Raw genomic sequence first — 25,823 nt, forward strand, 5'->3', positions numbered from 1 at the left:
TGCCCGATTGGGCTTGACTGAAGGAGAATTATGATTACTCTTTGGTCTTCCTGCCTCCACCCCACACAGAATAAATCTCAGAGATGTTAGGGATTGAAGAGGTTCAGAATTGAGTGGCTCATCTTTCCAATGCTCTGGGAAGGACCCCAGAGATCCCCAATGGGGAGTTTATTCCAAGGTGCACTTAATGGAAAGTGGTAGTCTTAGTCAAAAGGAGTGGTTTTCAAAGCGTGGTCCTCAAATCAGCAGTATCAGCAGCATGCAGGAATTCGGTAGAAATAAAAGAAATTCTCATACCCCTGCCCTCCTCCCTGACCTTCTAAATGAGAAACTCTGGGACGGGACCCAGCAATCTGTTTTAACAATACTCTAGAGGATTCTGATGCACACTCAAGTTTGAGAACCACCATATACTTTGGAAGACAAGCTTGGATACTGAGAAAATCAGGCAAAACTGGGTCTTGGGTTTCATTGTCACGGTATAGCTACAGAAAGTGAAATTTTACATATTTATATAAAATATGTCCTCTCAATAGGGAATAATTTGTGCCAATCAGAAAGGACAAGAAATTAAACCAGGCTCAATGGGGAAAGGAGTACTTCCCTACGATGTCCAGGTGAGTAATACCTAACTGTTTCAATAAGAAGAGAGAATGTCTTCTGTTTTCTTCTGTTCATTACACAACTATTTATAACCCATTTTCATTTTGTGAAAAGAAAATCTGAGGTACCTAAATTGTTTCTTTCATTCTAGATTATAGATGAAAATGGCAACATCCTACCACCTGGAAAAGAAGGGGAAATTGCCCTCAGACTAACATCTACACGGCCCTTCTGTTTCTTCTCTGAATATGTGGTACAAGAATGTAGAGAACACGCTATTCACATTTTAATAAAAAAAAAAAAAGGTGGTGTAGGGAGTCATATAGACTTGGGTCCAAATTTCATATCCACCATGTTTTGCTGTGTAACTTTGGGCAAGTCACAAAATCCAAGTCTATTTCATCAGCTGTAAAAATGCAAAGAATATCCTCTCTCTCCTAAGGGTTTTTGCAAGATTAAATTCTAAGGGCGAGAAACCAGTTGCAGTGGGCGTCCTCACAAAAGGACAACTGGACAGGCTTTGGTGGGGAGAGGGGTGGGAGGAGGTAGACACATGGTGCTAGAGGTAGGAGAGAGGTTTACTTTTTATTATATTCCTGGATCTTTTGTGTTCTATACTAGGAACTACCTTTTCATAATTTTAATTTCTTCTAGAAATAGAATGTGCAATGTACTAGTCATTTCATGGGTGCCATACCCCATTTTTTATTCTGACTAGATTAATCCCCAGTGTCACCTTTGATTCGTAGGACAATCCAGAGAAAACTGCTGCCACCGTAAGAGGGAATTTTTATGTCACTGGAGACAGAGGCGTGATGGACAGTGATGGTTATTTCTGGTTTGTTGGCAGAGCTGATGATGTCATCATATCCTCTGGGTTTGTACATTTTGCCGCTTTTAGAAAATAACAGTTTGCCAGGGGAGATCTCCTACTCGGTGTGTAGTGATCAAAGGCTTCTCTTTCTCTTCTAGGTACCGGATCGGGCCGTTTGAGGTGGAGAGTGCGCTAATTGAGCACCCAGCAGTTGTTGAGTCAGCTGTTGTCAGTAGTCCAGATCCAATCAGAGGAGAGGTAGAGTGAATGCCACTAATTAAAGTAGCAATCTCATATTTTTACGTTCTGTCCATCTGACCAGTCTAAAGAGTGAACCAAGAGTTGTCATGTAATTCTCATTATGAGACACACATGTGGCAAAAACATATACTGGCAATCCACTTTACAAATGAGTTGTGTCCCAAAGGGAAAGTTTTAGGATTCTTTTGGTAGCAAGTGACAGAACCTCGACTCAAACTGACTTAAATTAAAAGGGGAAAAAAAAAAAGGAATCTATTGGCTCACACACCCATGGGTTCCTGAGATGATGTGACATTAGCAAAATTAAGTCTCTTTCCATTTCTTGACTCTGGTGCTCCTTATCTTGGCTCTGTTTGGGCAGGTGCTTCCTGCTTGATGGCAACCAACTCCAGATGTACACAGCTTAATAAACCGAGGGAAGGAGGCAGCTTCAAAAGTTTCAAGCAACTCCCAAGGCTGTGTTTGTTATCTTAGGTCACATATCTGACCAACATGGTCCCAGGAATGGTATAAGCGGACTGGCCAGATGCTGTCTATCAGCGTCCTCCCACATCCCTGGATCATATGCCAGTCATCAGAGGTAGGAGACAGTGTCAACCCCACCAGAGAGAGGTTAGGGAAACCCTCCACAGGCAAATCAGGGTGCTGTTACCAAGGGAGGCCCAGATACAGCATAAACAAAAGCAGATTTTACTGTATGTATGATTGTTGTGGAATTCAGACTACATTTTCTGACAGAAACAGTGCAAATAAGAGACTGTGACCAGGTTCCCAAACAAGTCCCTGAAGCCTAATTAGGACGCAATGAAAGGGAACTCAGGGAATGACAACAGTAGCCTTAGTTCTAGGAGGAAATCATGTAATACGGAAGGGAGAAGTTTCCTTTCCTCATGGAAGTTTCCTACAGACACAGTAAGTAGCAAAACTTCAAAAATAGTTTGTCTCTTGGCATCTTGCCATGTTTCTTTCCTTACCCCCGGCTCACATAAGTGACCCTCTGTGTATGACACTACGGGTCCCCTCCTCATACCTCCTGTACCACCTCTGTGCTCAATGGATTCCATTCTCCAAAATATTTTTCTCCTGTTGCCATATTCTCTTTCTCTCAATAGAACTGATTTCAGCTGAACATCAGAATTAGATCTCAAAACCTCACTGTATAGTTGTATCCAAGCTTTGTTCGTAGGCGATCTCTGGCATTTGCATTCTTCACTCAAGCTGCTATTAGCAAATAAGTACCTGTGTTCAGCATTGGTTCCAAACTCTTGATGTATCTGAAAAACAAATGTATCAATATAAACGGGTGTTTCTCCTGCAGGTAGTGAAAGCTTTTGTTGTCTTATCTGCACCCTTTAAATCAGCCAATCCGGAGAAATTAACTCTTGAACTTCAGGATCATGTGAAAAAATCAACTGCACCTTACAAATATCCAAGAAAGGCAAGTATTGTGCCCAAAAGTTAAGTGTGTGTTACCAAATAAGTGTCCAAAACTAGTAAGTGTATCGATTTTATTAGCTTTGACTTTATAGTAACTCATTGTATAAGCAGAAGACATCTGTTTCAACTTGCTTAGCCCTAAGAATTTTGCTTTAAAATACTTCATGTTAGGACACTACAAATGCTTGATGAACTAGAAGCTTTGGCCAACTGTGCAATACTGAGTAAATACTAAGGATCCTATTTCATATAAGGGGGAAAAAATGGTGGCAAATTATTTTTAAAGACAGCACCTGACTTATCTATCTTAGTACCCTTATAAATTCAAAACATGTGTCTTTAAGTATCAAGAGACCATATTTAAAGCTCAGAAAGAAGGTATTATCCAAAGAAACTGTGTAGTCTTTCCTGAAAGCTTCTTCTTCAAAGGAGAGATTTAAGAATAATTCTATATAAAAGACAGAGTTGGCACTCCAATTTCCTTCTAGTCCTGAAATCCTATTAATATTGACTGATCCTCTACATGTGAATTCCATTACGTTTGGCATCATTTCAGACAAAAGGTAGCTAATTTCAACCTAAGAATTAGGTACATTTTCTCCATTCAGTTCACTAACTCAGTAACATTGCTTTTCAGAAATGTTGTTTGAAGACATTTTAAAATACAGTAGTCACACTTGGAGAGGAAAAAGAGTATTTTATTCTCAAGTCAGGACATAAAGGGAAAGAAAATTGTACATACTCAAAATTCTTTCTAAAAAATCCCCCTCAGAACCTCCACGACTCAGCTCATAAAAGGTCAAAAGCCAAGAATTAACTTGATGTTTCTCTTCGCTTTGTTTGTGGCCTCTATTTCCCTGGGGCAGAAGAGACCTAGGTCTGGTCTGAAAAATAAAATAAAGGGAAAGCAATAGAATAAAGGGATTATTCTTCTGTCAAAGCATACAGGTGGATATGCACTGAAAACCGTATGATGTAGCTCCATTGTCATCTTTATAAGTGGAACAGTTTCTGGTGACCAAGAAATTCAATGAGCCTCAGTTAAGACACCCCCCAGACACTGAAACTCAATGCCAAAGTTTTAAGCTCTCTCCTGATTATACTGATAATTGGGATAATCAAATGGAATCAAGTGTCTCATAACATGTTTTTCTATTAATTAGGTGGAATTTGTTCAAGAACTACCAAAGACAATCACTGGAAAAATCAAACGCAACGTTTTAAGAGATCATGAATGGGGTCGAACATAGCCTGACAAGAAAATTGTGGCCTTAAGTTTTCTGGCTTTCTTTAAATTTAAAAGGCTGCTTTCTTTTAGTCCTTGCTTCCTTATAATTCAGTGACTACTCTCTTAAAATGCGTAAGTTTTCCTGGTTAAAAAAACTCAATTGAGTTTTTGTTTTGTACTTAGCCAAAAAATAAGTAAAAATCTAAAAATATTTGGGATGAAAATTGTTATGACCAAACCAACAAAGTCAATGACTTTATGACTTGTAGTGTTTAAAATAGCAGAGGTCAAATGATTAATTAGAAAAGCACAAATGGACAATGAATTTATCTTGTACCTGATCAATTCAAAATAAAGAGTAGAACTGTTCTAAGAGAAATGTTGAAGACAAAATTTCTTCTGCTTAACATCTTTATACTCTAATTCTTTAAGGTGGATTAGAATATTAATGTTAAAATGAGGGATGTAAAGAATTCAAAAGCCAGTAAGCGAATTTAATTAAGTACTGTATTATCATAGCTCATTTTGAAGCAAACTCACTGTAAAATATCTATCACTTGAACTACTTCAGAGTTTTTAGTTATTCAAGAGTAATTAATAAATTTGGGGGGGTCTTTACTTTTTTGGACAAGGTACACAACTTTTGATACATAATTTGCCATAAAAACATATTTTATGATATACTTTTATAAGTATAAAGCAAGAGACTTACCAAGAAGCAGAAAGGAAAGAAGAAGAAAAAAAGAAAGTAGAGAACACCAATCTTTAGGGAACAAATTTATTTTAATTTTTCTGAAAACATTAGGAGCTATGAAAAACAAGCTGAATATGTGGCCATACCAAAAGCACAACACAAGTAAAAATAACATTTAGAAATCATGTTTAACTTTAGAGAAACATGTTTTAAAATACCAAGTTTCACATGCTTTCCTCCGTAGAGCAAAACAAGTTTACTAAACTGCAACACTGAAGTGGAGTTTTTGTTTTTTTTTTTTATCTGACAGAATTTTTTTTAAGTAAAAATTAAAAGGACAAAAAGCACTAAATTTCCATCCTGGAATCTCATCATTTACAAAATAACATGCTCAAATGTTAGTGAAAATAAACAGTCGGTAAAACTGCAAACAAACCTTTCAGTGAGTGAATTCAGATTCCAACGGAACACAGTACTACTTTACGTTTGGGGAAAAGCTTTTGTCCCACTTAGGTCTTACCAAATACAAATAAAATACAAAAATAAAATACAGAAAGGGATTAAAAACAAACTACTAAATCAAAATCTTTCTGCGGAGTAGCAGCTTCCACAAAACAAAAGGAACCCAGTTCCACAGAGCTGTATGTTCTGTAAGCATATAGCCAATTTTCCTCCCAGAGTCCCAGAGTCTTGAACTATCAAAATAAAAGTATCTTTATCTTGGAAAAAATCTGATGAAGGCATCAAAATCCAATCATCCATGCTCACCTGATGATACTTAACAATGCTTTTATCAACCTTTCAACATGACTTTAACCTATTAAGAGTTAACATTCTATACAGGTATGTATATGCATGACTGGGGCACTGCTGTACACAAGAAGCTGATACATTATAGCTGACTGTACTTCAATTTAAAAAAAAAAAAGGTTAACATTCTAAATATCTAAAGATATATAAGGGAGTTCCAGCCTCACCTGCACTAGCAAGGCCCTTTCTAGTCTCTGTGCCCCTCCCAAATCCTTCTAGTCTGGTTTACCAGGCAGGACCACTAGCTAGGAGTATAAAATTGTATTTCCATGTTCACTAGCCATTAAACAAATATAGCCGTTGGTGCAGGAAGACTTAACACTTGTAATACTTCCAAACTTTTTAAAACTTAAGAATAAATCCAACTCCAGAAGCTAATTTCACAACCCCTTGGTATTCTCAATCTGGACATTTTATTTTGCAGCCGTCTTTGGTGTCTGTCTCTTCCAGCTTTTTTCAGTTGTTTTACCCTGGAGGAACCCTGAAAAAACCTTCAAATTATGTATGTGAGTGTGAGCGCTAAACTGAAGGATACTCTTTGTTTCACAGAAATCCAGACATGTCAGACTTTAGTTTCACAGAACTGTCAGATTACAACTCTCACAGTTCTCTTCTCTCAAAGACAAAATCTCAGGCTGAGATTCTGAGAAAGGGTTCCAAACCTGGTCACACACCAGTGTTGGGAAAAGGAAGGGAAATGCTATTTAATTTGGTTTTGCAGTTCTTTAAGGAGAGTTTAAACAAAGCTTGAGACTTGTTGCTTTCTTCTTGTTCTCAAACCCAAGTGGCTAAGGAAACACTTCAAGATTGCCTTTGCCAACAGAATTATTCCAAAGAGTCAGTTTCTTTTCATCTAACACTCCTGTCACTTTAAGAAAAAAAAAAAATTTCTCCAGGTCCTTACAGAAACTGTTTGTTCATGCATTGAAAAATGTCTGCTAAACAAACCAGTTCCTGTCATCCTCAAAGCACTGAGCAAAATTTGGCCTAGTATTTTCTTGTAAGTGCTCTGACAATTCACCTTTCAACTCAAACATGCTGTGGAGAACTCCTCCTCTGCTGAGTAACTGAATTTCTGTATGTAGGAGATTTATGTGCTCTTTGTTCAGGTTTTAGTTATTTTTTTTTAACATTCTCACATACATGAATCTTTAATTAAGTTAACCACTTTTGTAGCATTATTCAGAACTTCATTTCATCTCCAAGTTCTTTATTTCAGCACTTCTCTGTGAAGAAAGCAGTGTGCTGTCACATCAACGTCAGGATTTTCTCTTATTAAAATGAGGCAAAAGCTGTCATGGAGCCAGCCACTGATGGGGCACCAGAAGTACAGATAACAGACCGTTGGTTTTTACACGAAGACCTATTAAATTTATATTGGCCATTGTTTGGGGAGACTGTAGCAGCCAAAAAACTGTCCTTGAATTTCCTCATTTACAAATCTTACAGATGTTATAGCATGACAAACATTCATGAAATCTGTTAACTCATCAACCCTGATAGAGAAGCTGCTGCTTACAGAAAATCTCTTTAGCATCATGTGACAAAAGTCAATTTATTACATTGAGAGCAAAGTCTTTTCAATTTCTTGTACTGCTCTTGATCTAGCATTTTAATGTTGGCACTACTAGATTCTTACCAACTAGGTGAATTTCTCTTTTCTGGAAGAAGTTCTGCTACTAAATAACTTGCCTCCTAAATCTTTTCACTGGATGTGATTTTTTTCAACAAAAGCTTTGCTATCTGGAATTCCAAAGCCATTAAAATAATCAATATCTTTATCAAATGGCTATGATTTATAGTTCTAATTGCTGGAGCAAATGTTAGGTTTGTAAGTTGCATTCCATAAAGATGTACAATGGAATGGGACAGTCTGGATTCTGAGTCCACATAAAACCACTGAAGCGTAGCTTTCATTGTAAGGAATTTGAGTCCCTTGTTGCATTAGTATGCTGTAGTAACTCAGAAGACTAATTTATCACCAACCTAATCAGAAATGTCTGTAATTCTATGCCTAGAATCGTACTCTTCTATCTCACACCTTGCCTTCAAAAACTGAAGCACTGGACCGTCAGATCTGTTTGTAACAAACAAATGTTAATAAAATATAAAAATGGGCCTAAAAACTAAACAAGAAAATCACAAAAAGAACAAAAGCGTCACAAAACAATTCACTTCTAACCTATATGACCCATGTCTTTGCAATGTTTACAAACAACAAAGTGGCAGGGGACAGCTGAGCTGCAATACATAAAAATTCCTTCCTGAGAATGAAAATTTAACTCTGAGATTCTATTTCACATAGCTTTTCGCTCCCATAGGTCAGTTGGCAGTGCAGAAGGGGCGGGTGGGGAAGGTAATCGTGAGGGTGAGGCCAACATCATCCTCCCACCACCCTCTGCTCCGTGCAGTAGGGTTCACCAATTTATCCACAGCTTCCCCTAGCTCAACCAGATGCACATGGGCCTACTGCACACTGCCAAATGGGGCTGAAAAATTTCTAATAGAACTGTTAACAGGGCTGCTCAATTATTGTTCACTACCGTGAGTACAGCATTATGCAGCAGACAAATTCAAAAACAGTATTTTTAGTCACAATTTTATATGGAATCCCACCATCATCTCACAGAACCACAGTTGAGAAACCTACCTCCAACACCAAATGGTTTTTTTTCCTATGAGAGATCATTTTCATTTGACTCAGATCCTTCTGCGACTTGACTTGTAAGTTCAGGTTTAGCTGCCCCCTCATTGATCACCTGTGTCTCAGATACTTGTTCTGTCTGCTTCAACTCACTATTCTCTGGTACCACCTGCTGGTTATTTTTTCCTTCTGCTGGGTCATTTTGATTTGATTTGTCTCCAGATTCCAATGTAGCTTCTTTCCCATTTCCTGCTTGTGCTGCCCGCTTTGGGTTAAGCTGTGATGAGTCCTTAGTACTCTTCACCACCTCTTGGAGATTGTATTTTCTGAACAACGTGTAATCTTTCACAACACTCAGACAACAGACAGCTTTAATGATTTCTACTACCACTGTGTACTGTGGATTGGTAAGATCCACTTTATTTTCCGAATTGAGGCTGCCCACTATTCCTGCAACAAAAATAACAGGAAAACAGGCTGAGATACCATTAAGCTTGGGGGAAACAAAAATAATCTTTCTCTTCTCCTATTTAGAACTTGTTAAATCAATGCATATATACTAGTCCACTCTTCTACATGGACTTCAATCAAGTTCTCTGAACGCTTTCAATAAATAAATACAATCCTGAGATATTTAATAAAAAGGACTTTTTTTTTCCCAAAGAAAATTCAATATTGATTTGGAAAAGACTTTAGCATCTAACTACCAAAAAAAATCTCATAACTAACATATTGAAAACAGGCTTGATATTATTTAAGGACATTTTAATATACTCATTCTACACTCAAAAAACATAAGCCTTAAATCTTAAAAACAAGTATTTATTGTGGCACCCCTATGCAAAATCACTAAGAGAAACATACCTGCCAGTTCTTTGATAACTTCTTCTCTATTCATGTGACTGTTATTTCGAGATTTGTATACAATCTGAAATGTCCCTTTGTTTGGAGCTTTAAACCAGGGTTCTAAAAATGTTTCTGCATATTTTTTCATATCTTCTAAGAAAGCCTTGCATGTGCCTGAGATGGGTAACATTCGTAGAATAACCCGAGTCTTCTTCTTCTTGGTTTTGTATATGTCTTGGAGAATATGATGCACTAATTTCTCAGGTTCTAAAATAAAAAGAAAAAAATCAGCACCAAACAAACAGCACAAAACAATGTGTTTAACAATATAAGTTCTCAGACATTTTAAACTCTTCAAACTCTCTAAAATAAGTTTTTCACTGGCAATGGCATGAATTGACAGTGGAGTAGAAAAAAATTATCATAATGAGTTTTAAACAAGTCTAACCAATCATTTTTTCCAACTAATATTTCTTTGGTGCCTACTATGTACTAATACTGTATCTAACATGTTAACTTTGCTTTTACTGAAAATAATTGTTCATGAAGATGCTGGAGTTAACTTATTTGTGATGTCTGATTTATCTAATGGCAACACCACACTGTTGTTTTCCTATAACAGCAGCAACTACAAAAGTAATAAATATTAAATAGTACATGCTTTTTTACAAAAACAAAATAAAAATCTGCAAGTTGCTTAAAAGATTTAACCAATCCATTAGCTCAGTTTATGCAGAAGTCTAGATTGCAGACCTCAGAGGACCCCCAGAACCATGAGTTAGTTGCACAAGATCATAATGCAGTCCTTAGAAGGCATCCTGACTACATGCAAGTCTGTTTGGGGCTGTTCAGTGTTTTCACTATTTTTAAATTAGTTAACTGCATTTAAAAACCTAGGAACTTCTCCAGACTTCCAACTTCTTTTGAAAAGTTAGATCTGGCCCTCCCACAACTATATCCCCAAATGGCTAGAGCCATTCCAAATTGGCTGGGGCTGAGTAGCAGCTGCTTCTTTTAGACAGAACACGTACTCTTGTTTTGCCTAAAGTTATATACGAAGAAAGAGGCAAAGCCAGGTTTCCACTCCTAAGCCAATGCTATGTCCCCCACCCTATTCTACCTCTTCCATATGCCTAGTGCTAACACAGTGTAGGGAAGATGCAAGCAAACGATTGACTAAGCCATGCCCATGAAATCAGTTTGGAGGCAGTGGTCTCTGAGACAGGGAGATGTCCAGATATTATCGGATCAATAATCTTAAGGTATATTAGTCAGACACACCTATCCCAAGTGTCCTGATGAAGACTACATTGTTCGCTCCACTCTCCACAGACTGGAATCTTCTTAGTCTCATCTCTGTAGATGCCTTAATGTCACCAACTTCTTTCTTCAGGGCAGCCTCCACATCATGGTCTTCTTCCTCACTTCCAGAGGGTTGCTGATCCTGGTCTGTAAACTATTTGCATAAAACTAATGAGCAGAAATGCCACAATAGCTTATGCTCAAAGTTGTAATTAACTACTTCTGTGAAACCCCCCAAAGCAGATGGCTCAATATTGACAATAAAGCTTTTGATTAAGATACCACTCGTCCAAAATGTGGAGGAAGAAGGGAGTTTCCTTGGACTGTGGTACATACAGTTTGAAAATGTTTTCAAAAGCTCCTTGACAGTCTGGAACAGAGGGAAATGTGCTCACCAGATGAATCATTTCAGGGTGGACTTTAATCCCATCACTAGATACCTTTGTGCCTGATATGGCACTCTCCTGTCAGATTAAACCAAACAGTTATGAAGTTAAAAATCCTTACTCCTGTTCTATGAGGAACTAGGCACAGAAACAGTTCAAGAACTTCCTCAAGGCATCAGTGTAGACACGACACGCATTGTTGCCAAGTTCTCTAACCCATTAATGGGGCTACCAATCAGGCACTAATGGTAATTTTACACATTTATGGAGACTTCACTGTATATCAGAAAGTTATTTTATGTACATAAGCAAATTTTTTTGGCCAACCTTTCGAAGTTCTCTCATTATTCTTTTTTTTATCTAGCTCAGCAGAATTAAATAACATGCCCATCCCCTGATCTAGTAAATGACAGTACCTGAATTTAAAACACCTCTGCAGTGTGCTCCTTCATTTAATTCCTTAGTGTGTACGTGTGTATTGCTCCCAATCCTAAACCAATAATATAATTATTTCCAAATTGCAATGGGACAATTAGATTTTAGACGGTATTGTTACAAAAAGTTTTTACTGTTTTTGAATGTATTTGTAAAAGCATCTGAGAAGTACCTAGCACTAGTTCTAGAACCACTATTTCAGACACGCTATTTGCTTAGGACAAACACATTATTACAACCATAGTGTTCAAATGGTGGAAAGAGACGGCAAAAACCTTAAGGACGAATGAAGTGTGCCCTTGTGAACGTGGACCGCCTAGTAACCTAACCCACTTGAACCTCAGTGTCCTCGTGAGCAACACTTCACAGGGCTACTGTGAGAAGTAAATGTTTCTAAAAAAGCCTCAGGAACATTGCCTGAACTACAGGAAGCAATCTATAAATGGGAGCCACCGTGATCGATGATGCGGGGGTACGGGGTGGGAAAGACCGAAGTGCAAGCATCTCAAGTACGAGACCCGTTAAGGTGTCGGTAGCCGAGACATCACGAGGAGGCGGGAACACAGGCAAGGCCACGCCCCCACCGCCACGCACGCGGCCAAACTCGCGCAGGCGTACACGGGCAGCGGGCCTGCCACAGTTCCCTTCACCCTCAAGGGTCTGCAGGCCGGCCGGCCCGCCCGCCCGCCCGCCCCTCGGGGGCTGGTACCTTTTCCGGGCCATACATGTCGTCGCCATATTCGTTGAGCAGGCTGTAGGCCTCCTCCACGCACTTGCGCTCGTTCATGTTGCAGGTGATGAGAATGCCCTGTAGCCCGGGCTCCAGCTGCCGGGGCCCGCCGCCCTCGCAGCGCCGAGCCCGCTTGGCCTGCACGTACTGAGCCTTGCCTTTGCGCTTCCCGCCGCCAGGCTGAGGAGGCTGCTGGAGGGGGGTCGCCATGGTGCGTGAGGGCTGAGGTAAGCGAGACTTGTTCCCGCACGGCCCTCGCGCCCTCACCTCTGTTGGCGCGGGCTGCTTACGTCAGGTGTGCGCGACGGCCTCCGCTGCTCCGTCCTCCAGTCTCGTTCCGAGCTACGCCGGGTCCTAAAGCCGGCGTGCGGCAGACCCGCCCCTGCGAGGATGGGCAGGCGCTCACTTTCACCTCACCAGCGGAAGGAGGGGTTCCCCTGGGGAAGTGGCCTGCCTCTGGGGTTGGCGGTCTCCCGCGCCCAGTATCAGCAGCTTTGTAGCCACTCCAAAAGTGGTGGTAGTGGCACACTTTCCAGAACGTTGATGCTGGGTCCCGCCTCATACATACCCCAACCATTCTTGGCACCTGTTCCTCCAGCCTTATAATTTTGTCGGCCTCCCAAAAGCTTTCCATAAATTCCCTTTAAGATTAAGTTTGCCAGAATATGTTTCTATATGACTTACAACCAAGAATGGCCGTTTGTGTAAGTGTTTCACACTAGTTTCTCTGTGGTTTTTATCTATAGTCTTCGCAACTATCAAGTTAATATATTGTCTTTTTAAAATCGTTGAAAAGACGCCAGTTTTTAAGACTGTTCACGAAGAGTAAGTGTCCTCACCCTCACCCCCAGCTCCTCCTCAGGTACAAAGTTGTTGCCAGATTTGAGTTCCTGCAAATCCTGAAGGAGGTAATCTGCAAAGGGGCGCTGAGCTGACAGTCAGTCTTTGATTCTAACCGCAGATTTACCATTATTTCCCCCTGAAATTATCAGTCTTCTTTTTTCCTTCCACCTTTGCTTCTGCCTTTACTTTCCATAATGATATTGGTGGAGATTGCATGGCATGTATTTCTGGAGGTCCTCAGTTGCTTGTGAAGAGCAGTCTCTACACTGGCCTTGCTGTGGTGTCAGGAGGCATAGAGAGAGCTGACTGAAACTGTTTTTTTTTTTTTTCTCCTTCATCCTAAGTGCCTAGCATAGTGCCTGGCCCATAGTAGGTGCTCAAAAATGTTTTTGAATTAAGTTCAACCCGAAAACTGGTCAATAAATGAAAAAGTTTAAAACTCATGCTATTAAGAAGGACAATACAACCACGTCCTGATTCCATTAAACCATGTCAGAGGAACCAGAAAAGGGCACTATTATACCCCAGAATCTCTCTCTTCCACCTAGCTAAATTTCAGTTGCCCATACACTAGCCTCTGACCTTAGGATCTTAGAAGTTGGCATACAGATAAAGTTAAGATACGTAGTCTGACCCCTAAACTATTGTGTGGAGGGGTGCCACCCAAGGAAAGCCCATCAGACAGGAACTTCGGCATTAGACTTAAGCTTCTGAGGTTTGGGCTTGTTTCTGCAGAATACCCTAGCACACCTTAACTAATATACTGAGAATCTAGAGTTTGTTCAGAATGTCTTTACTTTTTTGTTAGAGTCTTACTGTGCATCATGTCCTTCTGATAAATTAAAAGAACAGGATTCATAACAAAATGAAGAGAACATGGGTTTTAAAGTCTGACCTGAGTAGAAGTCCTAGTTCTGTTGTTTTTCCGGTAGACTCAGAGGGAACCTCAACCAGTGGCCAGGCTTCTGTCTCACTGCCAAAAAAAATGAAATGCCTCTTACACTCATCTTAGAAAATGTATATGTGGATTCTTTCTGGAAGTATATTACAAAATGGTTGGGGCAACTCTATAAAGTTTTGTCTTTTTTCCTATAGAAATGTTTACAAAAGTGTTTTTATACTTGAAGGATGTTTTTAAATTTTTTATTGAAGTGTAGGTGTTTTACACTGTTTCAGGTGTACAGTAAAGTGACTCAGTTGTGTGTGTGTGTGTGTGTGTATCCTTTTTCAGATTCTTTTCCATTATAGTTTATTACAAGACATGGAAAATAGTTCCCTGTGGTTTCTCTATTGTATGTATAGTACTGTGTATTTGTTAATGCTAAAGTCCTAATTTATCCCTCCCCAACCCCTTTATCTTTGGCAACCAAAAGTTTCTTTTCTGTGTCTGTGAGTTTGTTTCTATTTTGTAAATAAGTTCATTTGTATCATTTTTTAGATTCTGTATATCAGTGATATCATATATTTGTCTTTCTCTGTCTGACTTACTTCACTTAGTAGGATAATCTCCAGGTCCATCCATGTTGCTGCAAATGGCATTACTTCATTCCCTTTTTATGGCTAAGTAATATTCCATTGTATATGTATGCCACATCTTCTTTATCCATTCAGCTGTCAATGGACATTTAGGTTATTTCCATGTCTTGGATATTGTAAATAGCACTGCTGTGAACATTGGGATGCACATATCTTTTCAGATTAGAGTTTTTGTCTTTTCCAGATATATGTCCAAGAGTGGGATTGCTGTATCAGATGATAACTCTATTTTTAGTTTTTTTAAGGAAGTTCCATACTGTTTTCCATAGTGGCTGCACCAAATTACATTCTCACCAAGAGTATAGGAGAGTTCCCTTTTCTCCACACCCTCTCTAGCATTTATAATTTGTAGGCTTTTTAATGATGGGCATTCTAACTGGTGTGAGGTGATACTTCAGTATAGTTTTGATTTGCATATCTCTGCTAATTAGCCATGTTGAGCATCTTTTCATGTGGTTATTGGCCATCTGTATGTCCTCTTTGAGAAATGTCTATTTAGATCTTCTGCCCATTTTTTGATTTGATTGTTTTTTGATATTGTGATGGTGAACTCTTTGTATGTTTTGAAAATTAAGCCATTGTTGGTTGCATCGTTTATAAATATTTTCTCCCATTCTACAGGTTGTCTTTTCTTTTTGTTTATAGTTTCTTTCACCGTGCAAAAACTTTTAAGTTTAATTAGGTCCCATTTGTTTATTTTTGCTTTTGTTTCCATTACTCTAGGAGAGAAATCCAAAAAAAATATTGCTGCGATTTATTTCAAAGAGTGTTCTGCCTATGTTTTCCCATAGGAGTTTTATAGTATCCATTTTTACATTTGGTCTTTAATACATTTTGAGTTTATTTTCATATATGGTGTTAGAGACTGTTCTAAGTTAATTTTTTTACATGTAGCTGTTGAGTTTTCCTAGCACCACTTATTGAAGAGACTGTCTTTTCTCCATCTTATGTTCTTGTCTCCTTTATCCTAGATTAATTTATTATAAGTGCGTGGGTTTATTTCTGGGCTTCCTATCCTGTTCCATTTATCTATATATCTGTTTTTGTGTCAGTACCATACTGTTTTGATTACTGTAGCCTTGCAGTATAGTCTGAAGTCAGGGAATAAGATTCCTCTGGCTCTGTTCTTCTTTCTCAAGATGGTTTCAACTCTTAGAGTTCTTTTGTGTTCCCATACAAATTTTTAAAATTTTCATTCTACTTCTGTGAAAAATGCCATTGGTAATTTGATAGGGATTGCAATGAGTATTTGTATTGCCTTGGGAAGTTTGGTCCTTTTAACAATATTGATTCTGCCAATCCAAGAACATGGTATATCTTTCCATCCATGTCATCTTCAGTTTCTTTTTTTAAAATGTGTGTGTGTATATGTGTTTGTGTGTGTGTGTGTATACTCACACAACACAAGCAGTTCCTTAAAACTGTCTGGTCACGTCTGAGTCTATGCATATCTATCTCAAATGTGATATTACAGTCAAAGTCTTGGTAATACAGCCAGTATTTCTAATTGCCCTGTTAGAGGATAAGAGATTTTTACTGAACTTATGTAAATAAGTAACTATATTGCCATAAAAAGAATACTAAAGAGTTTCAACATTTTGGAGGGATCAGTAAAAAGAACAAGTAAATGTTTCTTCTTTATTTACAAAGGTATATTTTATCAAATTGAAGTAAGTCAGTCAGTCATAGATAGCTTGGGAGACAAAGCAAAATGTTAGAGAACCACCAATATTTCAAACAAGAAGTCATAAAAATCATAATCATAATTATCCTCCTCAGTTTGCTCATTCCCATGTTATTAATTCTTATTCTGCTTACATCCACTTATCCCCCTAGTTCTGAAAATTCTTACCCAGTTCAGTTTTATGATCTTAAAGTTATCAGAAAACTATACTTTTCTTTTCTTTTCCACAAATTCTCTTTGAAGATGAAGCACTTTTGTGGGACTGTTTTTATAAAAGCATGAAAGTAAAACAACTAACTGTCTGCAAATGACAAAAGACCTTAAAATGCCCATTATTGAAGACCTGATGAGAGTTCATCATAATGGAAGTGACAAGGAAACTGGTTATTTCTGTAACACACAACATTTTAAGATAATAACTGGAATTATGACTGATAACATTATATCAAAACATATCAGATTTCCAGGAATTTCACATAATTTCTGAAATACATATGACATTTACTGACAGAAACACAACATAAAGAAGGCTTTGTGTTAGTTTTTTTTTTTTTTTTTTTTTTTTGGAAGAGGGAGGTAATTAGGTTTATTTATTTATTTTTTAAATGGAGGTACTGGGGCTTGAACCCAGGACCTCATGCATGCTAAGCATGTGCTCTACCACTGAGCTATACTGTCTCCCCCAGCTTTGCATTACTTCTTACTTGGCACTGCTTCCCGTGTAATTTTGAGACAGGAAGACAAAAGTACACCCTTTTGGAAAAGAACTAGAGGATAGCCTTGAGCAAAACAGACCTTGGAAGCTAAAGAACAAAGGCCCTGGGGGCCTGAATTCCAGAGACAAAAACCAGGCTCAGAGAAATAAAAGATTAATTTTGTCTCTATTACACTAAGGAGTACATGTAGTTGCCACAAGACAAGAAGCTCAAATATATAAATTTTAACCTTGTCTGTTCCAGGGCTTTCTTGCAGAAAATTCTCATGCACTCTTTTCATCTCACAGAAGCACTCCCTATTCCGGACAGCCACAGTGGAGCCTCCTGCTGCTTACATTTTCTGGAAATTGTCGGGGATTGTGAGACAAACCCTTCCTTTTGTTAAAAAAGCAACTCACCCCTTCTACTCTAGGAGTTGGCACTCCCACCACCACCACCTTTTCCCTTGTGCATAAGCTATCATCTCTTTTAATAAAAAGCTTTCCTTGCCTAAGAGTCTTGTGGAAGCGATGTTTATTTCTATGGCACTGTTGTGCAAGAATCTGGAAAGGGCCTGATAACAACTTAGCATATCAAATAAGCCTAATTAGTTTAACATCTCCTTTTTTATAAGGGTAGAGAACAAATCTTTTTAAATGTTCCAGGGACCCTCTGGAAATTTTCAGTTAGTTTGAGGTCAAAAAGTCTTCATTTAGAATTTGATTTTGGAGGAGGGAGGGTGCAGCTCAAGTGGTAGAGCACATGCTTAGCATGCAGAGATCCTGGGTTCAATCCCCAATACCTCTTCTAAAAATAAGTAAATAAATAAATCTAATTACCTCCCTCTCCCCACAAAATAAACTAAAAAAAAAATTTGACTTGGGGAAGTTTGTCAAAAATATTAAGGTTTTAAACACTTGGTCAAATAGGATCATCAGTGACTGTGTAATTATACTTAGTTATCCATTTAACTAAAGTGGCAATAGATGTTAAAGGCAAATACAGAATGTTAAATAGTTGTTAAAAGTTTTAGCTCTTTTAGTAAAGAAGATTCAGCTTCTGAACACAGAAACTTGTTTTAATGAAATACAGAATCTGTTTTCAGGAAGATTTATTTTAAATGGTAAATCAAAGCCTTTTGCAATCTCTTATCAAGAGCAGACCAATAGCCCAAAAGACATTGTCCTTTCAACAGAGAGAAAAAAAATCCTAATTTTGCAGCAGCTTATTTTGGATATTAAAACTCATTTACTTAATAAATTAATTCCAATCTTAGCTAGTCCTGGCCACACATAAAATTCCTTCCCAAAGATTTCTTTTTCATAACTTTTCTTTTACTGAGAGCACATATCCTACTTTCCTTGCATACAGAGATGTGTCCCTTATTATTTCCAGTAGCTTTAATCATGGGCCTATTTTTCCTTTTTTAACATAGATGATGACTATCAATAGCTGCCTTGGATGGAGCCGTCTCATGCCTTATCATATAAGGCCAGCGGGATATTATGTTTCTCCAGATGTCATGCAGTATGAATTACACAATCATTTTTATGCAACCTTCTTGCTAAAAATGGATCTAGACTCTAGATCTAACTATCACCTTACAAAAAAATAAAGGGACAGAAAAACGTGTTCAACTTAACTACAGGGTTGAATTAACAAAATCCAGAAGACAGAAAACTCTTCAGGATAATACCCTATTTCCTACAACAAATTACAAGAAAAAAAAAAAAAGATGAGGGGATGGAATTTACAGATTAAAAAAAGTTAAGATAGGAGATGACAGCAGAGTAGAAGGACCTTGAGCTCACCTCCTCTCATGAGTACAACCAAATCACAACTAATTGCTGAACAACTATTGGTTTTAAAAGACTGGAAACTACCAAAAAAGATCTTCTACATCTGAAGACATAATGAAAGAACCACAATAAGACGATAGAAGGGCCACACTCATGATATAATCAAATCCCATACCCCCCAGGTGGGCAACCCACAAACTAGAGAGTAATTACACTGCAGAGTGCTCCAACAGGAGTGAGAGTTCTGAACCCCACATCAAGCTCCCTGCCCCGAAGGTCTGTCATCAGGAAGAGGAGTCCCCGAGCATTTGGCTTTGATGGCCAGTGGGGCTTGACTGCAGAAGCTTCACAAGACTGGGAGAAATAGAGACTTCACTCTTAAAGGATTCACACAAAATCTCACATATACCAGGTCTGAGGACAAAAGCAGTAATTTCACAGGAACCTGGGCCAGATCTACTTGCTGGTCTTGCAGGATCCCCTGGGAAGATAAGGAGTGGCTGCAGCTCACCATGGGGATGTACAAGCTAATGTTAGATATATCGAGGAGTATTCATCTGCGTGAACATTGACATTTTGCATGGATCATTAGTACCAAGACCAGGCCCAACCCAACAGCCTGTAGGCTTCAGTGCTGGGACACCTCAGGCCAAACAACTAACTATGTGGGAACAAAGTTCTACCCAGCAGAAGACAGACTGCCTAAAAACTTCCTGAGCCTACAGCCACCTCTAAATACACCCCGAGACACAGCCCTGCCCACCAGAGTGGTAGGACCCAGCTCCACCCACCAGTGGGTAGGTACCAGCTCCTCCCAGCAGGAAGCCAGCACAAGCTTCTAGACCATCCTCACCCACCAGGGGGCAGACACCAGAAGCAAGATAACTGATACCACAGCCTGCGGAACCCAATCCATAAACACAAGCCAGACTGGACCCTGAGACTAGCTGCCCCCTCACCCTTGGGTGGCAAGAGGGGAATGTACTGCTGGGACACATAGGATGTCCCCTATCGAGGGCCACTTCTCCAAGGTCAAGAAATGTAACTTACCTACCATGTACATAAAAATAAAAATAGAAGTTTAGACAAAATGAGGTGGCAGAGGAATATGTTCCAGATGAAGGAACAAGACACAACCCCAGAAGAACTAAGTGATGTGGAGACAGGCAACCTACCTGAGAAAGAGTTCACAGTAATGATCCTAAAGATGATCCAAGAACTTGGGAAGAGAATGGATGCATAGAGCAAAAAGTTAGAAGTATTTAACAAAGAGTTAGGAAATATAAATAACAACCAAACAGACCCGAAGGAAACAATGACTGAAATGAAAAATGCACTGAAGGAATCAATAGAATAAATGAGGCAGAAGAACGATCAGTGAGCTAGAAGACAAGGTAGGAGAAATCACTGCCACAGAATAGAAAAAAGGAAAATAGAATGTAAAGAAATGGGGACAGTCTAAGAGACCTCTGGGACAACATCAAGTGCACAAATATTCTTATTATAAGGGTCCCAGAAGAAGAAGAGAGAGAGAAAGAGCCTGAGAATATATTTGAAGAAATCATAGCTGAAAACTTCCCTAACCTGGGAAAGGAAATAGTCACCCAAGTCTGGGAAATGCAGAGGGTCCCATACAGGATCAACCTAAAGAGAAGGACACTAAGGAACATGGTAATCAAATTGACAAAAGCAGAAGATAAAGAAAAGTTTTTATTGGGGATTCATTATGTAGGCATGACTGACTGAATCATTAACCACATGACTGAATTCCATCTCCAGCTCTCCCTCCCCTCCCCAGAGGTTGGACTAGCTTCAAAACCCAGGCCTTTAATCACATCATTGACTTTTTCCCCCTCATCCTCTGTCATCTCGCTAACATAAACTTAGGTGTGACTTAGAAGTGTTCATGAATAACAGAAGCACTCCTATTACTCCAAGAATTTAGCGTCTCCAAGAACTTAGGAACCAGGGACAAAGGCCAGTCGATTTTTTAAGTCATGTAACAGGCACATACCAGAAGAAATGAACTTGGTTGACCTTGAGCTTCTCCAGAGTAATATTTAATGCCACATAACAGAGGAACAAGGCCTACAGTTTTCTGAGAGAAATAAAATCTAACACAATAAATTTACACCTAGCCAAGCCAAACTCCCCGTAAAGTCTATAGAGAGGCATTGTAAATTAAGCAAGGGAATACTCATTACAAGCTCTTGTGAGGAAAAAAAAAATCCTAGATGTTAAATTTAGCTAAAGAAGAAAAACTTTAAAGAATACAAAGAAGGAAAAGGAGGCAAGAATATTCAATGGAGAAAAGTCAGTCTCTTTAGCAAGTGGTGCTGGGAAAGCGGGATAGTCACATGTAAATCAATGAAGTTAGAACATTTCCTCACACTCTACACAAAAGTAAACTCAAAATGGCATAGAGACGTAAATATAAGACATGACACCATAAAACTCCTAGAAGAGAACATAAGCAAAACATTTTCTGACATAAGTCCTAGCAATGTTTTCCTAGATCAGTCTCCCAAGGCAAAAGAAATAAAAGCAAAAATAAACAAATGTGACCTAATTAAACTTAAAAGCTTTTGCACAGCAAAAGAAACCATAAACATAATGAAAAGCCAACCTACAGAATGGGAGAAAATATTTGCAAATGATGTGACTAACAAGGGATTAACTTCCAAAATATACAAAGAGCTTATACAGCTCAGTATCAAAAACAAACAAATAACCCAAAGAAAAAATGGGCAGAAGATCTAAATAGACAGTTCTCTAAAGAAGACATACAGATGGCCAACAACCACATGAAAAGATGCTCAAAATCACTAATTATCAGAGAAATGCAAATTAAAACTACAATGAGGTATCACCTCACACCAGTTAGAATGCCCATCATTAAAAAGCCTACAAGTTATAACTGCTGGAGAAGATGTGGAGAAAAGGGAACCCTCCTACACTGTTGATGGGACTGTAACTTGGTGCAGCCATATGGAAAACAGTTATGGAGCTTCCTTAAAAAACTAAAAATAGACTTACCCTAAGATCCAGCAATCCCACTCCTGGGCATATATCTGGAAAAGACAAAAACTCTAATCTGAAAAGCTACATGCATCTTAATGTTCATAACATACTATTTACAATAGCCAAGATATGGAAATAACCTAAATGTCCATCAAGTGAATAGATAAAGATGTGGTATACATATACAATGGAATATTACTTAGCCGTAAAAAGGAATGAAATAATGCCATTTGCAGCAACATGGACAGACCTGGAGATTATCCTACTAAGTGGAATAAGTGAGACAGAGAAAGACAAATATCTTATGATATCACTGCTATGTGGAATCTAAAAAAAAATGATACAAATGAACTTATTTGCAAAGCAAACAAACTCACAGACATAGAAGAGAAACCTTTGGGTACCAAAGAGGAAATGGGGATAGGGAGGGATAAATTAGGACTTTGGGATTAACAGATACACGCTAGTATACATAAAATAGATAAACAAGGACCTACTGTCTAGCACAGGGAACTATATTCAATATCTTGTAATAACCTATAATGGAAAATAATCTGAAAAAAATATATATTTCATATATATATTCATATATGTATATATATGAATCGCTTTGCTGTACACCGAAAGTAACACAACATTGTAAATCAACTATACTTCAATACATATAAAAGAAGAAAACATGAAGGAGAAGGTGTGTGAAAAGCACCCCTGAATCAACTTCTACATTTGATCAGGGTTTCTCAGCCTGGGCATTTGTGTTTGGGGTTAGGTAATTAATTCTTTGTTGTAGAGGCTGCCTTGTGAATTTTAAGATGTTTAGCAGCATCCCTATTCTCCATACACTAGATGGCAGTGTCACTGCTACCTCCCTCTCCCTCCAGACAAGGTGTGACAACCCAGTATGCCTCCAGGCATAGACCAACATCCCCCTCGGGCACAACCGCCCCCAGTTGGCAATCACTCACATAAACTAATGCTTGATCACTGAGAAAGTTCTAGTTACAGAAGAGAACACATGTGTCTCAAAATCTGACAATAATTCAGCTAATAAAAATCAAAGGGCTAGGGGAGGGAGATAGGAGAAATGGAAAGTACCAATTAATTTCTCAAAGTAGATACTGATTGATCCAGTCTAATTAGAAAAATGTAGTTTAAAAAAATGTCTCATCACTTAAGGTTTTCCTTACCTCTGGTGAGATCTTTTGGGATCTTTTAGGAACTATTAATGTTCCTAGTGAAGAAATGTCTACCTGGAAAATGGCTGTTTTCAGTTTCACTTCAGTTGTTTTTCTCTCAGTTCAAGCTTAAAATCTTTTTATTCAAAACATTATGCATATCCTGGACCCATTTTTATCAGACTATCCATCTACCTTCCATCTGTAAATACGAATAAATACTTGAAATCTTGTGGGCCCAGAGTTAGTAACATTTGCTTCTTCGTGGCGAGATTTGAAATGTTATCTGACTTCCTCCTTTATACTTTTCTATGTTGCTTGAATTTTTAAATGACCATGAATCATTGACATATAAAATAATTTTTCTTTATTGTTTTTCTCTTTTTCTTTTTAATGCAGGAAAATGGATGTGGGGCGTGAGGAGGGCCGAGTCCCAGATCTTGGTTGAGTCCTTGGGATGTGCCCTGCCGAGTGTGAGTCCTTGGCTTTGCGCAGGAAAGAATTCAAGTGCGAGCCACCGTTGAGTAAAGGTATATTTATTTAGAGAGATACGGCGTAGAGTGTAAGGCAAAAGAGAGGCAAGGAAGGAGGTGTAGGAATTGGGTGCTCAGATTAAAATGAAAGTAGGTAAAAACTCCATAGACAGAGTGCGGGCCTGTCTCCAAAGGGGAGAGGGCAGAAGAGCCCATTAGGCGTGGTGTTGGCACTGTCTTAGTAGCTTCACACTCCTTCAGGTGGGATCAATCCAACTGCCCTGGGGAAGGCGCTGGGATTCCCAGGAATTGGGCCATCGCCTACTCTTTGGCCTTTTGCGGTTAGCCTTGGGACTGTCATGGCGCCTGCGGGCATGTTATTTGATCATGCTGTTACAATGAGCATGTAATGAAGCTCCAAGTCTACTAGAAGTTAAACCTCTTAATCCTCAAGGCCAACTAGGAGGTGAGTCTTCCACCATTTTGGTGTTAAATTGCTGTCATTCCTTGAGTGGCTGTGCCCTGCCCTCTTCCCTCCTGTCTCATTTTTAGTGTCTGATTTTCATAGATAAGGCTTCTTCACTCACTCCTTTAGCAAATACTTACTGAATACCTATAATACATTGAGCTGTGTTCTAGCTATTTGGGATTCAGTGATGAGCAAGACAGATAAGTTACTTGCATTCTAGTTAGTCTAGAAAGAGCTGACAAAGTATTATAATATTAACTTGGCGTGCTGACCATTGCCTTATTCCTGATTAAATGGAATGCCTCTGCTGGGAAACAAGCTGCTGGAAAACAAGCCGCACCTAAATTTCCATGAGCTTAAAATATTATAATCACACTTACTTGCTTAAAATGCACATGCTTGCTTTGTTTTAATGTTTTACACAGATGAAATTTATGAGGAGAAATCCTGAGATTGACCGTAAGGGCACGAAAGAGGGCAGATATTTCCTTAGGGTAAAACAAAGGACGGTCCTGGAAAGCCAGATCATTCATTAACAGAACTTTGTTCTGGCAAGAAAGCATGCTGTTTAACCCAGGGGAAGTATTTGCTATCTTGAGATGTCCCAGAGGCAATAATGGGATAGACTTAGAAAATTTGTATACCCCGAGGAGGGTGATTGTTCCTGGAAGGGATAGGCCTGAGATTAATCAGTTAACCAGCAAGCAGAATTTAGTGCTTATCTCATGAAATATCTAAAGCCCCACCTCTTCAATCGCATTTTTTTCCTGAGCTTTATACTCCTAATAAATATGATGTCGACCAGGCTTTTGGAGTTCTAGAGCCTCGAGATCTTGAGTTCCCTGGTCCCATCTTTGCTCTTTACTTAGTCTCTTTGTTTCTTAAGTCTTGCGTCGCCCGTCCTCAGATACGGTCCCGGGCTGTGCTGGACACAGCATGCCTCTAACATTTCACCCTTAAATGTTTCTAATATTTCAATATCAAAATACGTTATTGATAGATATTCTTTATCACATTGCTTCCTTCTATTCATGTTTCACTTTTGGAGGTGGTGAGGATTGTCATGGATGAGTGTTGAAATTCATCAATTACTTTTTCTCCATTCACTAAAATTCCCATATGGTTTTTCTTCTTTTACCTTTTTATGGGGATAAGCTCAAACAGATCATAATGAATTCTTTGTTGTTTGCAACATTGCTGGTTTCAGTGTGTTAATAATTTATTTATTTTTATTTATTACTGAAGTATAGTCAGTTAACAGTGTGTTAATTTCTCATGTACAGCAAAATTTATTTTTGACTTTTTGTTTCTGCTCATAGTTCGTTGGAGTTTGCTTGGTATTTTCTGTCTAGCAGTGTTGTCTGGTTTTGCTACTGATGCTATTCTAATCTGAAAAAATAAAATGGGAGAACTTCTACTCCGGGAAAATGCAGTAGACACACTTTTCCTTATGCTTCTTGCTAAATACACTAAAAATCCCTAGACATTATACAGATAACAACATAAAGAGAAACGTACTGTGAAAGGTATAGAGAAGAAGGCAGACTGTCTATAGACTTCGGGACCCAAAGAGTAACACAGTGGCCACTTGCCTGGGTTTTCTTTTTTGCCTCATATATCCTAGACTTGGAGTTGAGAGAACCAGCAACCCAGAAACACCAATGCGTATAGACAATAAAATATCCAACAAAAGTCTGCTTTCTTTTGTCAAAGGACCAGGAAAAGAAGCAGCCTAGAAAACAAAGAAACAAAAAAATTTTTTAAATATTAATTGCTTTACTCCACCCAAATACCACAGGGGGAAAAAAAATCATGGTTCCACCTATTCACTCTTATGCCAGCAAAGGAAGACTTCTATATTCATGAATATCCCCATACCACTGGGATGGTGTCAGAGAACAAGTAGGGAACTGGCCAGTGTCAGTAGAGAAACAGGGA

At 38.7% G+C, this 25,823-nt stretch overlaps 2 protein-coding genes and 1 long non-coding RNA gene across 6 annotated transcripts in view; 2 read left to right on the forward strand and 1 right to left on the reverse strand.

Annotated features, from left to right (window-relative positions):
- The window catches only part of ACSM4 (acyl-CoA synthetase medium chain family member 4), a 17,954-nt gene extending 13,255 nt beyond the window's left edge, over positions 1–4,699 (forward strand). Inside the window, exons 8-13 of the mRNA XM_006212111.2 lie at positions 537–617; positions 755–856; positions 1,353–1,480; positions 1,576–1,675; positions 2,997–3,116; positions 4,279–4,699. Of these exons, the coding sequence (XP_006212173.1) occupies positions 537–617; positions 755–856; positions 1,353–1,480; positions 1,576–1,675; positions 2,997–3,116; positions 4,279–4,365 (618 nt within the window). The 3' untranslated portion in view covers positions 4,366–4,699. The remainder of the gene's footprint in view (positions 1–536; positions 618–754; positions 857–1,352; positions 1,481–1,575; positions 1,676–2,996; positions 3,117–4,278) is intronic.
- On the reverse strand, positions 1,170–12,500 carry THUMPD1 (THUMP domain 1 NAT10 acetyltransferase adaptor). 3 transcript variants are annotated; one of them, XR_012061149.1, is made up of 7 exons: positions 12,170–12,500; positions 10,619–10,793; positions 9,356–9,604; positions 8,498–8,941; positions 3,858–3,999; positions 2,709–2,952; positions 1,170–1,740 (listed from the first exon to the last, which is right to left on the reverse strand). XR_012061149.1 is itself a non-coding variant. In XM_015245967.3 (5 exons), the coding sequence occupies exons 1-4, from the start codon at positions 12,398–12,400 to the stop codon at positions 8,523–8,525; spliced, it is 1,074 nt and encodes a 357-aa protein (XP_015101453.2). In that variant the 5' UTR covers positions 12,401–12,500; the 3' UTR covers positions 1,170–2,952; positions 8,498–8,522. The 3 variants fall into 3 exon arrangements, 1 of the variants encoding a protein (XP_015101453.2); XR_004193985.2 differs by having other exon boundaries at positions 1,170–2,952; XM_015245967.3 differs by lacking the exon at positions 3,858–3,999 and having other exon boundaries at positions 1,170–2,952.
- The window catches only part of LOC140687079 (uncharacterized), a 22,155-nt gene continuing 8,553 nt past the window's right edge, over positions 12,222–25,823 (forward strand). The window contains exons 1-2 of one of the 2 annotated variants that reach the window (XR_012061150.1): positions 12,222–12,417; positions 23,343–23,473. This is a non-coding gene — a long non-coding RNA (uncharacterized lncRNA). Of the gene's footprint in view, positions 12,418–18,390; positions 18,476–23,342; positions 23,474–25,823 lie in introns of those variants that run through there. The other variant, XR_012061151.1, reaches the window with a different exon arrangement.

This window comes from Vicugna pacos, chromosome 18 (assembly GCF_048564905.1).
Source record: "Vicugna pacos chromosome 18, VicPac4, whole genome shotgun sequence".
Classification (NCBI taxonomy): Eukaryota; Metazoa; Chordata; class Mammalia; order Artiodactyla; family Camelidae; genus Vicugna; species Vicugna pacos.